At 40.0% G+C, this 12291-nt stretch overlaps 1 protein-coding gene across 2 annotated transcripts in view; it reads right to left on the minus strand.

Moving 5' to 3' along the window:
• Nucleotides 1-491: 491 nt before the first annotated feature.
• sema3e (sema domain, immunoglobulin domain (Ig), short basic domain, secreted, (semaphorin) 3E) overlaps nucleotides 492-12291 on the minus strand; it is a 36488-nt gene continuing 24688 nt past the window's right edge. The window contains exons 9-17 of one of the 2 annotated variants that reach the window (XM_061677773.1): nucleotides 11777-11846; nucleotides 11561-11705; nucleotides 9730-9955; nucleotides 9182-9273; nucleotides 8216-8257; nucleotides 7819-7985; nucleotides 6743-6810; nucleotides 6490-6623; nucleotides 492-3606 (exon numbers count right to left, since the gene is read on the minus strand). In XM_061677773.1, the coding sequence (XP_061533757.1) occupies nucleotides 3109-3606; nucleotides 6490-6623; nucleotides 6743-6810; nucleotides 7819-7985; nucleotides 8216-8257; nucleotides 9182-9273; nucleotides 9730-9955; nucleotides 11561-11705; nucleotides 11777-11846 (1442 nt within the window). In that variant the 3' untranslated portion in view covers nucleotides 492-3108. Of the gene's footprint in view, nucleotides 3607-6489; nucleotides 6624-6742; nucleotides 6814-7818; nucleotides 7986-8215; nucleotides 8258-9181; nucleotides 9274-9729; nucleotides 9956-11560; nucleotides 11706-11776; nucleotides 11847-12291 lie in introns of both variants that reach the window. The other variant, XM_061677771.1, reaches the window with a different exon arrangement.

The raw sequence follows: 12291 nt of genomic DNA on the forward strand, positions 1-12291 counted from the left end.
ATCACTTAAATATGCTATATGGCTATTAAATTATGGCACGAACTTTAAGTACGGTGGTCTCTTAAGGGCCAAAAAGGTGTAATTTTGGGTTGAGGCTCACACACGAGATAATCCGGTGACGTGATCCGTAGAGCTCGGATTGAGCTACAGTGTGTTATGTTGACGACCTTACAGCATGTGGTTTACAGACTGCTGCATAGAAATGTCATGACTGTATACAGTACGAGTACATTGATCTCCTGTTTGTGTGCAAGCAGATACCAAGCAGACGGGACACATGATGCCGCGACAAAGACGGGAGGGATACTATATACTGTCTTCTGACTTTTGCTTGGACAGTAAAGTTCGTATTAAGAAGATTTTCCCCCTAATAATTCACTAATCTAACAATTAACATTTAGTCAGTGTCTACAAGTGCTTAAATCGTATTTTATTTTCACTGCGATCATGATTAGAATACAAAAAAAAAAAAAAACATTTATGGTATTTATCATAGTGGTTTCGTATCATCCTGCTGTACATTATCATTGAAACATAACACAAACACAAATAACAATAGCATTGCATTTTTCCAGTTTATGTACGTCTAAAAACTACATAAGCCAGAACCAAGAGAATAAGTTATCATCATACATCAGCATAATAATATTAATCATAACAATATTACAAGGCCTTTACTTGTAACTCTAGAAAAAAAAATAGAGACCGCTGTCAAATTATCAGTTTCTCTGATATTGTAATTTATAGGTACAGTGGATATAAAAATTCTACACACCTTTGCTCAAATGCCAGGTTTTTGATATTAAAAAAAAAACAGAGATTTCAAAACTTTTTCCACCATTAATGTGACCTATAACCTGTACATCTCACTTGATTAACAAAAAAATAATCTTTATGAGGTGGAGTAAAAACAAAAAAATGAGGTAATGAGGTTCCGCAAGTGTGCACACCCTCTTATAACTCGTGATATGGCTGTGTTAAAAAGATAACCAGCCACATTTAAACATGTTAAACGGGAGTCACAATGCTCAGCTGTTCTAGTACCCTTTTTCCTGACATTTTTTTGCTTTCTATCTGACGGTTATATACTAACACTGACTGCTATTTGGAAGTGTTCATAATTTCCTGCACCATGACTAAGGCCCCAGTTCCAGCTGAATAAAAACAGCGCTGTCACCACCATCTTTCACTGTAGGTGTGGTGTTCTCTTGGTGAACAGCAGTATTGTGTTTGTGCCAAACATACCTTTTGGAATTATGGCCAACAAGTTCAACTTGGGTTTATTCGGACAGTAAGACATTTTCCCACGTGTTTGGGAGATTTTGTTGCAGTAAAAATGGCACAGTGTTAGCGCAAAACCTTCAGGCCTCAGGAAAAGCCTACTAGAACACCTGAACTTTATTTGGAGTTATTCAGAGACATTTTCAATGGTGGCAGGCGTGTGATGACTCCCACTTACTTAATTCTGGACACAGCCACATCTGAAGTTATAGGTGTGCGCATTTATGCAACTACATTGTCGCAGTTTTTTCTTTCACTCACCTTGTCAAAAAGATGTTTTTTTTCTTGTTCAATTGGGTTGTCCAGGTTAAAGTGTCACAATAATGGTGTATATAGTTTTGAAATGATTTATCTTGCTCACAAAAACTTTTGTTATCCACTGTATATGTTTGAGTAGGATTTGAAAAATTTTCAAATTCCAAATACAAATATTGCTTATTTAGAGCAATTATTTGCACACAAAAAAAATGCAAACTGGTCAAAATACCACCAAGAAAATGTCCAGTGTTATTTTGGTCCCTTATTTTTTTTTTCAGAGCTGATTTTTTATTAAAAAAAAGTTTCTGTCATGACAGATACAGTAAACTACACATGCAATGCATTCACAGCACTAGTACAGTTGTAACGAGACGGCAGAGTGCATCGGGGTTGACGGCGGGGCTGGCTTGATGGGGTCAGTCCACGGGAGCTCGTATTTACAGTGTGTCTTGTCTCGGCGGATCAATGTCCTTGTCACCTAATTACTCGCCGCCCTGTTGCCTCGGAGAAGGGAGCCCCTCGTTTTTCACACAATTGACCGACAGCCCGTCGGTGACAGATCATCGCTTGACTGCGCACAAAAAGGCAAGCGCTGCATTTTTTGTTTATTTTATTTTTTTACGTCAGTCTGAAAACAGCATCATCAAACTGTCTAAAATGTAACAGCTACCACTGGAATTTAGTAGGAAGAGTACAAAAAGTGAAGCATTGGAACAAGACCTGTCCCTTGCTGCAAACATGGTGGAATTTTGTCATTAAAATGGTCTAACTTCAAATCAGTTTGTTTAGAAGTGGTAGCACGTTGGGCCTCACAGTCAAAATGTTCTGGGTTTGATTCTCAGATCTTTCTATGTGGAGTTTGCTTGCCTGGGGTACTATGTTTTTTTCCCCCTCCCTGCATTCTAAAAACATGCATGTTAGGTTCAGACTTTAAATTGTCCATTGGTGGAAATGGAAAGGTGAATTTGTGCCCTGCGATTGGCTGGCAACCAATCCAGGGTTTTTCTGACCACTCATCCAAAAGTCAGCTGAGATAGGCTCAGGTAACCCTAATGAGCGCTATAGAAAATGGTTGCATGGGTGACATCAGCTATGCTAAGCTAAATTGCGCGACATCCACGCTATGGCGCCACTCCTTTGCGTAAAATGGCATTGAAATAGGAGTTCAGAACTGTGCTACGATTTATTTAAGACGAAAGACTGCAGCACGGCGGTATAGTGGTTAGCACGCCTGCCTCACAGGTGAGAAGTCCCATGTTCAAATCTTTCTCCGGGTACTTCAGTTTCCTCCCACATTTGAAAAATAGCCATGTTTGGTTCTGTGAAGACTAAAACGTTCACAGGTGTGCATGTCTGTGTGAATTTGTCTCTGTGTGCCCTGTGACTGGCTGGCAACCAATCAAGCGTGTGCCCAACCTCATGGGATAGCCTCCTTACTCATGGCCCTGAACGGAATAGGCTTCAGAAAGTAATTATCTGTATTATTTACAGTGCTTTTGGGGGGGGGGGTACAAAATCCTACTATATTCTCTAGCGAATGGTTATGTGTGAGTGTGGATGTGTGTGTTCTCAGGTGTCGAGTGTGTGCCTGGGGGCTCGATGGCTACCCTCAGCTCTCCTGGCTTTACCTTTCTTCTCGCCACTCGAGAAGGCAAATTTCTTTTTGCTCTTTTTGCGCTTCTTATCAGGCCACCATACCCTCTCACAGTATTCCTCAACTCTCTGGGCGTCCTTGTAGTCAAGCAGCTGGAGGAACTCCTTGTACCACTGCCGAGAATGGGGGCCCGGCAGGGAGGCCGGCACCAGAGTCTTGGGGCTGAAACTGGGGCCCGCCGGGGGGTTGGCGTGGTAGCGACACGGGGCTCCGCTTTTGTCTCCCTGCCCGTCGTTAGGCCCGATGGCGGACTGCAACGTCTCCCCGCTGAGCACGCGCAGAGTGACGTGCAGAAGTGTGTGAACGTAGCCGTGTTCCACCGTCTGGCACACGTACACGCCGGCGTCGGAGGTTGTGACGCTCAAAAGGAGAAGCCCATGCGAGGTCTGGATCACACGCTCGTCCTCGTGAACCTGCGTAGAGGGGGAAAACATAATTTTAAACGTCTCATAATTTTTGGGTCCAGGGAAAAATAGAATAGAAATTACTCCAATTACCAGTCGTGGGAAGAAACCGTCCAATTGTTATTGGTATTAAACAACTTGCAGCCTCTTTTCTGAAGAATTGTTCACTAATTCTATCTGCCAAACTTCTTGGTTGTTCTTCTTCTATTCATGATTTCTAATAAGTTATGGAAAATTACCGTAATTTCTCGTGTATAATGGGCACCGATGTATAATACGCACCCCGAAAGGTGACCTCAAAATTCTGGAAAACCCTTCTCCCTATGTATTATGCATTTTTGCAGTACATGATTTTGCTTCTACCCATATGATCAAAACATAAAGCATTATCTGTATTTTGTTAGTTTTCTTCAAATATTTATTCTGAGGTTATGCCCTTTATTTGAACACTTCCTTTTTATTTACTTGCTCTTATTTTGAAATTCACAGCCCTACTTTTATTTAGTAAATAAGAAAACACACAGTTGTGCTCATATGTTTGATTACCCAGACAGAATTTGTAAGATGGGTACAATTCTTAAAAAAAAAAAAACATGAAGGGCCTGGCGAAACACATTTAAGTTTATTTTAATGAGATTCAAATTAAACTGTCAAGCATTTCAGAAAACCATTATCATTCAACAAAACATAACCATAAAGAAATTAATAAGGGTTGTTGTTCAGTCATCAGTCATACTTAAAAAAAACATTTCACAAATTCTGCCAGGGTATGTAAACTTATGAGCCCAACGGTACATATATGCAGTCATAACCTGTCATATTGGAATGAAAGTGTAGGCTACACCTTTTTCATATCCTCTGGGTAGCGGTGGTAGATTGGAATTAAAGTGTACAGCTTTTTCATAACCTCTAGATGGCGGCATACATTTATAAAATGTGAAAGATTGTTTCCCCATTTTCACCTATGCCTATTTATAATGCGCACTATTGACTTTTCACAGTTGTTTTTTTGGGGGGGGCGGGGAATTATACATGACAAATTACGGTATTTTGCGGACCCTTAAGTTACCCCTTGCAGACACCCAGAGGTACCCGGACTCCAGTTTGAGAACCACTGGTTTAGACCCAATGTTTCCAAAGTGATTGCCACCCTACGCAAACAACCGTAGGAGTCTCAGTTATTATGGCATAAAGCACAGTATACTGTAATGATTTCCAGTGGTTCAGTGATGCAGAAAACTTAATTTTCTTCCATAGACTGCGTTCCGACATTACTGAAATAACAGGACATTCAAAATCACATTTAAAACAACAACATAGTTTATTTTGAGATGCAGCATTTCATGCTCATTTCATTTCCAATCACCTCAATTATAAAATACTATTCCACAATACACGGCTCAATAGCTCTATAGTGCTGACAAGAATACTGAGGATTTTAAGTTTGCATTCTTTTGGATCCTGATGCATTGTTTTGTGTTTTCCCAAGAATTTAGAAGATAGTCGTACAAAAGTACTAAAGCACTATCATGAAGTATAAGATGAACTTGGACTTGAGTGTTTTCCAACAGCAAAAAGTGGATTAAGTAAGGTATAGCGCATTATAGTGTAGTGTTGTATATTGTAATATACCATGGTGGTTCTCAAACCTTTTAGACCAATTACCACCTAAAAAATACTTAGCTCTCCAAGTACCACCATAATGACCAACATTAAAATATAGTTGCACATTAGGTCATAGTGTTAATCAAAAACGAGGCAGTGGTTTTATTCCAAAAAAAGTATAATTAATGTCATCCACTGTGACATTATTCATAGTTTTAATATTAACACTGCACTTAAATGTTTTCCGATAAAATGAATGTATTGGAATTAAAAGTGAAATACAAACTAAACTGTAATTCACAGATGAACGAGAATTGAACTGAACTAGATTTAAAACAAATAAAAAACATTACCCCGCTGTAACTTAACGAAACACAGCAAAAACCTGTCCTGTTTGGTGTTTCCCAAAAGTCATCGTTTTTTTTTCCAATCCAGTATAAACTGTTGGTGAGTAGGCCCAATCTTTTGGACTATTCCACGTGCCTTTTTTCTTTCTTTCTTTTTTTTTTTTTTTTAATAAATATGTTTTTGAGACACCTGCACTGGCGCCTTGCCTCCGTATTTCCCCGCACTTGGGTCCACTACTTTTTGCCACCAAATCCTCCGCACAAACCTGCATTCCTATCATAATGCGCCGGTCGGCATTTCAAAGGACACACCAGACCAGTCTGCCAAATTGGGAAATGCGCAGCGAGCATTGCACTTGCACGAAAATTGAGATACGGCAGTTTTTGCACTCCGCCACAGTTGCCCAGTCCACGAAAATAGATCCCTATGTATAAAATGGTTTGGTTTAGTTGAGTAATTTAGCAAAACCTAATAGCTAGCCTGCTAGCTAACCTCAGCTATAAAGGACGCTATCTATCTGTTTCAATGTCAAAAGAGCTCCACTGTACCATTAATCTGAGCAACAGAAAAGTCAATGATGATGTCAACTACGTACATTATGTATGACTTTCCACCACATCTATTTTTGAATTAACCTGTAAAATAACAGCAATTATTACAGCAATTTACCTACCATGTTTTTTGACTGACATGTCACACATTCAAACTACAGTGATAGAGAAGGCTAAAATCGTTATTCAAGCCATTTCCCAGTTTCTCAATCCCTCTGGCTTGGTCAAATGACATGTAAGGCTTTGTTTACAAGTGCTGCCATTTGAGATGGCTCAAGCCTCTTCCACCCGGAAATACTGTACATGTGACGTTGAGGTGACGATCGTCCATAGTAGCATTTACTCCAGTAAAATATTTTTTGGGAGCTCTTTGCTGTATGACACTCGCCTCTCTTTTGTTGTCTCCATTTTGTAGGAACCAGAGCACCTTGGCGTGAAGTGATCGAGGGACGCAGTTGAGCAACGTGCTGTTGCCCTCCACACCCAACACCGTCTTCTCCTCGGATTTGTGCCATTGCTCATCTGGATGGACGAACAGGATAAAACACGGGCTTGTTGACCATCTATAAGCACCATTGTACATATTTATACACCATTTCTTTGACATACAATGCAGCTGGAGTCTGCTCTTTTCCACTCACCGTCAATTTGCAGGCCGTTGCACAGCTGGACGGCGTTGCCATGGCGAATATCCTGTCGCCTGAATCGTCTGCTGAGTATAGAGGCGAGCGAAAACAATTAAAAAATTTTAAAAAGGAGGCGAGGGTGGGTTGAATGTGCAACAGAAGCATTTCTGGATGAAAAAAAAAAGGCCCTGCGCAGGAGGTGGGAAGTAACGAAGTAAAAATACTTTGTTACTCTAGTTGAGCAGATTTTACAAGTAGCTGTACTGGAGTGTTTATTTTTCTGACAACGTTTTACTTTTATTCTTTATATTTGAAAAACAATATTCATCTGTACTACTCCTTACTTTGTCAAAATAGGCTTGTGACTTGTTATAAATACTGTATTTTGTGTCTTATGCCAGCCTAAAAATCATCAGCTTCTGGCATTCAAAAAGTCCATCCATCCATCCATTTTCTGTACCGCTTTTCTTCACTAGGGTCGCGGGCGTGCTGGAGCCTATCCCAGCTATCTCTGGGCGAGAGGCGGGGTACACCCTGTACTGGTCGCCAGCCAATCGCAGGGCACAACAAAACAAACAACCATTCGACACACATTCACACCTACGGGCAATTTAGAGTCGCCAATTAACCTACCATGCATGTTTTTGGGATCTGGGAGGAAACCGGAATACCTGGAGAAAACCCACGCAGGCACGGAGAGAACATGCAAACTCCACACAGGTGGCGCCGGGATTTGAACCCTGGTCCTCAGAACTGTGAGGCAGATGTGCTAACCAGTCGTCCACCAAAAAGTCTCTCATGTAAAAAAAAAAAAAAAAAAAAGACACATACAGGTACAGTGTATTTTATAAGTTGTTAATTATTAGCTAATTTTGCAATTTTGGCTAATCAGTTCACAATGTGTCATTTCAGAGTAATGTTTTTTTTTTGTTTGTTTGGTTTTGTTTTTATTTAAGCAAAGGAGATTAATCAGTATATTAGAGTTGTTTTAATTATTATTTATTTATTTATTATGTTTTATTTATTTATTTACAGAGGTACAGTATCTGTACAGCATGTGAGTACCTTTGCCACCTCTGCCTCAAGTTTACCTCTTGGTGTAGACTCCAGCTGGGTAGTAGCTGGAACAGGTGAGGCCATCCCAAGCGCAGTAGGGGTCTCGAGCCAGGCAACAGTCGGCACATTCGGATCCGTAGAGGGCGCACTGGTGCAATTTGACCTGGGCCACGCCTGCGTCCGAGCTCACGTACAGCTGTTGCTGGGGACCCGCAAAAAAAACGGACAGGATGGGTCTTCAATACGCTCAACAAGTCCAAGCCCAGCCAGGATTGATGGCATAACACAGCCATGCTAAGTGATGCAATGTTATCATCTTGTGGTTACAAAGCAGAATTGCAGGAAGGATGAATTTTAATACAGCCGATATGAAGAGGGTACATATTGGGTGTATTGCAATTGCACAAAATGCACATAGATATTTAGTCTTACCCGTTTAGGTGATATAATAATGTCTTTTATTGGAGCTGGAACCTGGGAGGAAAAAAAGACAGATATTTGTGTTAATACATTGTTATTACAGAGATGTACTATATAAAATGTAACAATAGGCCTATTTGTTTTTACGTAATGGAACATCAACTAAACTCAGCACTTTAGTTTTATTCAGATTACTGGTAGTGTAGTAGTACATAGCAACTAATTTTATGTTCAGCGACTGTAGGTGTCAATGGTTGTTTAAATTAATTTAATTCCATGAAATTGTGGGGAAAAAATCAAAACAAAGGCAAGTTTATTTTATCTTGTGCAAGATTTGAACCAAAAAGGTCATGCCAAATTGTATCTAGATCTGATGCTGATGTGAATTTGGAAGCAATATCAATCTTTTTTACGCATATATTGTTTGGTTTGAAGAAAGTTTGCTCTGTGTATACAGGCTCACAAGATCTAATTTAAAAAAAAAAAGTTTATTTGCCATTGGGTCCAGATTATGAATTTGGTAGCAATCTATATTTAACATGCAGGAAAACAATACAAAGAAATTTGTTCAGGTGCTTATGTCGCTGGCAAATCTAATCCGATTTGAACAAGTTCTGCTCTTTGCATGCAAGTGCAAAAGATGTTATACTGGATTGATTCCTGTTCAGTGACCATCTATCTAAACGTGAGTGTGAATGATTGGTCTATAATTAAATTGGATTGAATTAAACCTGAAATTTTGAAAAATAAAAGCAAAGGCAAGCAGCGTAATGATGCAATGTCATTATTTGATTTGATGTACGATTTGAAGATGTAATGTCATGCCAAATTTAATATGGATCTTTTTCCAATTTCAGGAGCATATACCACTTGATTTTAAAAGTTAAAGTAAACTTTGTTTGACCCAACAAACTTTATGGTAAAAACTAAATTTAATCTGGGTTTGATCCAGATTACAACACACTACACTGTTCACACCTCAAACACTTGCAGCTCCTCCAGCAGCACCTCTTCTATTGTGTTGGTGTCTTTGTTGTCGATTGTGATAACTTTGAGCACCAGTGCGTCATCTGAAGGGAAGAAACAGCAATGGTGGATTGTTCAGTTAGTTTCTATCATACCGTATTAAAAACCATATCATACCCAATCCTACTGTTAAGTACTGTTTCGAATGATACCATACTAAATTCTATAGTCTAGTACTTTCATACTAAATCGTATCATTATACCACACTGTATCACTATCTTTTTGTACCAAATCCTGTTATTAACATATCATATTAAATTGTATGATACCATAGCGTATCGTACTGTATCGTAGGATATCATAAAATGCAGATGCACGTCGATCATATGAATCAAGCAAATTTGAACTCACACTTAAATACATTGATAATCATATCCAATACAAGAGCTGTATCCAAATCTGTCTTTTACTAGGATAGCTATAAATTGTGACCAGAGTATCCAACCAGGTATCTTTGAGTTGTTCATTAATGTGTGTTTATGTAGACAATAACCTGTACCTGTCCCAAAGTAAAGAACATGGTAGTGTCCATCCTGGGCTTGGACCCTGTCCACCGCAATCTGGGTCAACTTCTTCCTGCTAGTCTCTGTCTGCAGGAAGACTGGCCTGTGATGTTGCGGAAGAACCGGACGATACATCACGGGGTGTGAGCGCACAAAGCGCAGAACCTCATCGGGAAACTCCTTAGAGCTGGAAAAGCCTCCACTGTTGACTTTGCTAGCACACTGCCAACGAGATGACAGATTTAGAGCGGTGGGAGCATAGAAAGTAATTAATTGCATTGGCACGGTTTTGCAGTTTAGATAACAAAAAGATGACATTCTGTGGTCTGACTGCGCCTGCCCCTGGAGCGACATGACCTGCAGGATGTAGCTAAAAACAGTATGAACATTCAGCATGGTGTTTTACATGCTCGCAGTGATGTTTCACCCAAAAAAACATCAGTCAAAGAGAAACACAGTGTGCCATGAATGTATAATAGTGGAGATTTTGGAATCAAGCCAATAAGCCTATGAGCCATATTAGCCCTTTTTCTTCCACAATTTAAAACAGTTCCCAGGTGTCTTAACAACATATCTGTGAGTTGCTTTTACCAAAATAAAGAATTATAGTACACCACCTTTGACCCTCTTTTTTTTAGCCTTGCATCATGTTAGATATATTGTAGAAGTTATCATTTATTTGCTTAGCTTGCATTAGTGTTATGGACAATTTTTAGAAAGAAAGATGTCTCGCCTTCAAGAAGATGACTCAGCAGGAATCATCAGAGAGAAGGACGTGGCCGGGACGTGGCAGGTGTTGGTCCCATGTTTTCACCTTGAAACCCTACCCTTAGTGTGTTGTGTCTTGTAGCTTAGTACGTTATGTCTTGTAAACTTAGAAACCTCCCTATTTTCAAATAAATGCAGGAGCGACGGGAGAGATTGTTTAGAGCGTGTTGAGAGGCTGTAATCTGAACAATCTCCCATGCGCCCTCCTCATGAGAAAAAGAAACCAGCGTCTTCATTCCTTTTGTGTCTATTTTTTATAATGTTGGGCAAGATAAATCCAACATTAAATTGGTCCTTCCAGCCGGATGTCAACACACCCGAGGATTCCAGTTGTGGAGCCGACCTGTTTTGAGTGGCCGGACCCGTCTCAGTTGAGTGGCTTTCATTACTATGGCGACTATAGGTGGCGTTAAAGGGGTGGCTATCTTTTGAGTCTAAAAAAGGGAGTGAAAACTGCAAAACACATGCGAGCTCTTGTAAAGACAGCATTAGCATGGATTGTATTTTCTCTCTAGGAGGCAGAACATCACCAAGTCACCAAATTACACTTATCAATTAGTGTATCTTTACAGAGCAGGATGGTGACCTTGTGGTTAGCATGTCTGCCTCAGAGTGTCCTGTTCGATTCTCGGGTCCGACCTTCATGTGTGGAGTTTGCATTTCGCACAGACAAGCTGCCATGTCCTGGATGGAGAAACTTGGTGTGGGGATTACTACTAATTGTGTTTTAGACCCAAATGGATATGACTTGTGGAGTTCCTCAGGGGTCAATCCTGGGACCGCTTTTATTCATGCTTCCTGTAGGCCAGCTAATACAGTATGCAGCTATAAAATGCATGTTGTGGTATGACACTCAGATCGACGTGTCACTAACAACAGAAGAACATGAGCCTGTAGATTCAGACTCTGTCACTGCATCAAACAGATCAGTGTGTGGTTGAAAAACTATTTTCTCTGTTACGTCAGGGTGAAATGGTCTGTTAAAAAGTCTCTCCATCCATCCTCTTTGGTGGGTAAGCTGGACACCCAACTAATTTTATAGACGTAATCAAGACTTACAGAGCCAGGCCGTGGGTAGGGGACTCTGTCCTCAGAAGGTGTCCAGTGATGCTCAGGTCTTTCCCGGAAGGCAAAGGGACCGTTAAACGCTGCTCGGATGTCGTCCATGTGATAGACACAGACTGCATAGCCTTTAAACACCGCACTGCAAAAGGAGACTTTGATTAGTGATCGGTTTGTCTTTGTGTAATGAAACAGAAGCGTCATCTTCCTCACCTTGTTGTGCTAAAGAGGCCAAAGATTTCTGGGTTTTTCCCATCCTTGTTCTTGAGCACGTACACATCCTCTGAAAAACAGAATGTATAATTCATTGTGGAAGCTCTGCCAAGGAGAGAACGTTTTCATTAGCATAACCCTGTCAGGTTTTCCATTTATTTGCTTTTGTAGACAGTTGATATTGCATTGTTCCAAAAATGTGAATGTAAGACCAGAAGCTCTAATGTCTCAATTTGAATCCACATTGTGAATTTGACATCAATATAAATTAGATGTGAACTGTCGTATAGACAGTAACATGTCTGAATCTTTTTTAATCTCACATGATTTGATCTGTTAAATTTAATCTACATCAGATGCTGATTCAGCATTTGGCAGCAATTTCCAGTTAGAATTTACAAAAAAAAAAAAAGCTTTCCATGTTCAGACGCCTATCTTTTGAGTTGAACAGTTTTATCCTGGATCTGGTCCAGAATGTATATTTTTTTAATTAAAATTTTACATTTAAAAAAATA

The sequence above is a fragment of the Phycodurus eques genome, chromosome 5 (genome assembly GCF_024500275.1).
Source record: "Phycodurus eques isolate BA_2022a chromosome 5, UOR_Pequ_1.1, whole genome shotgun sequence".
NCBI classification, from domain to species: domain Eukaryota; kingdom Metazoa; phylum Chordata; class Actinopteri; order Syngnathiformes; family Syngnathidae; genus Phycodurus; species Phycodurus eques.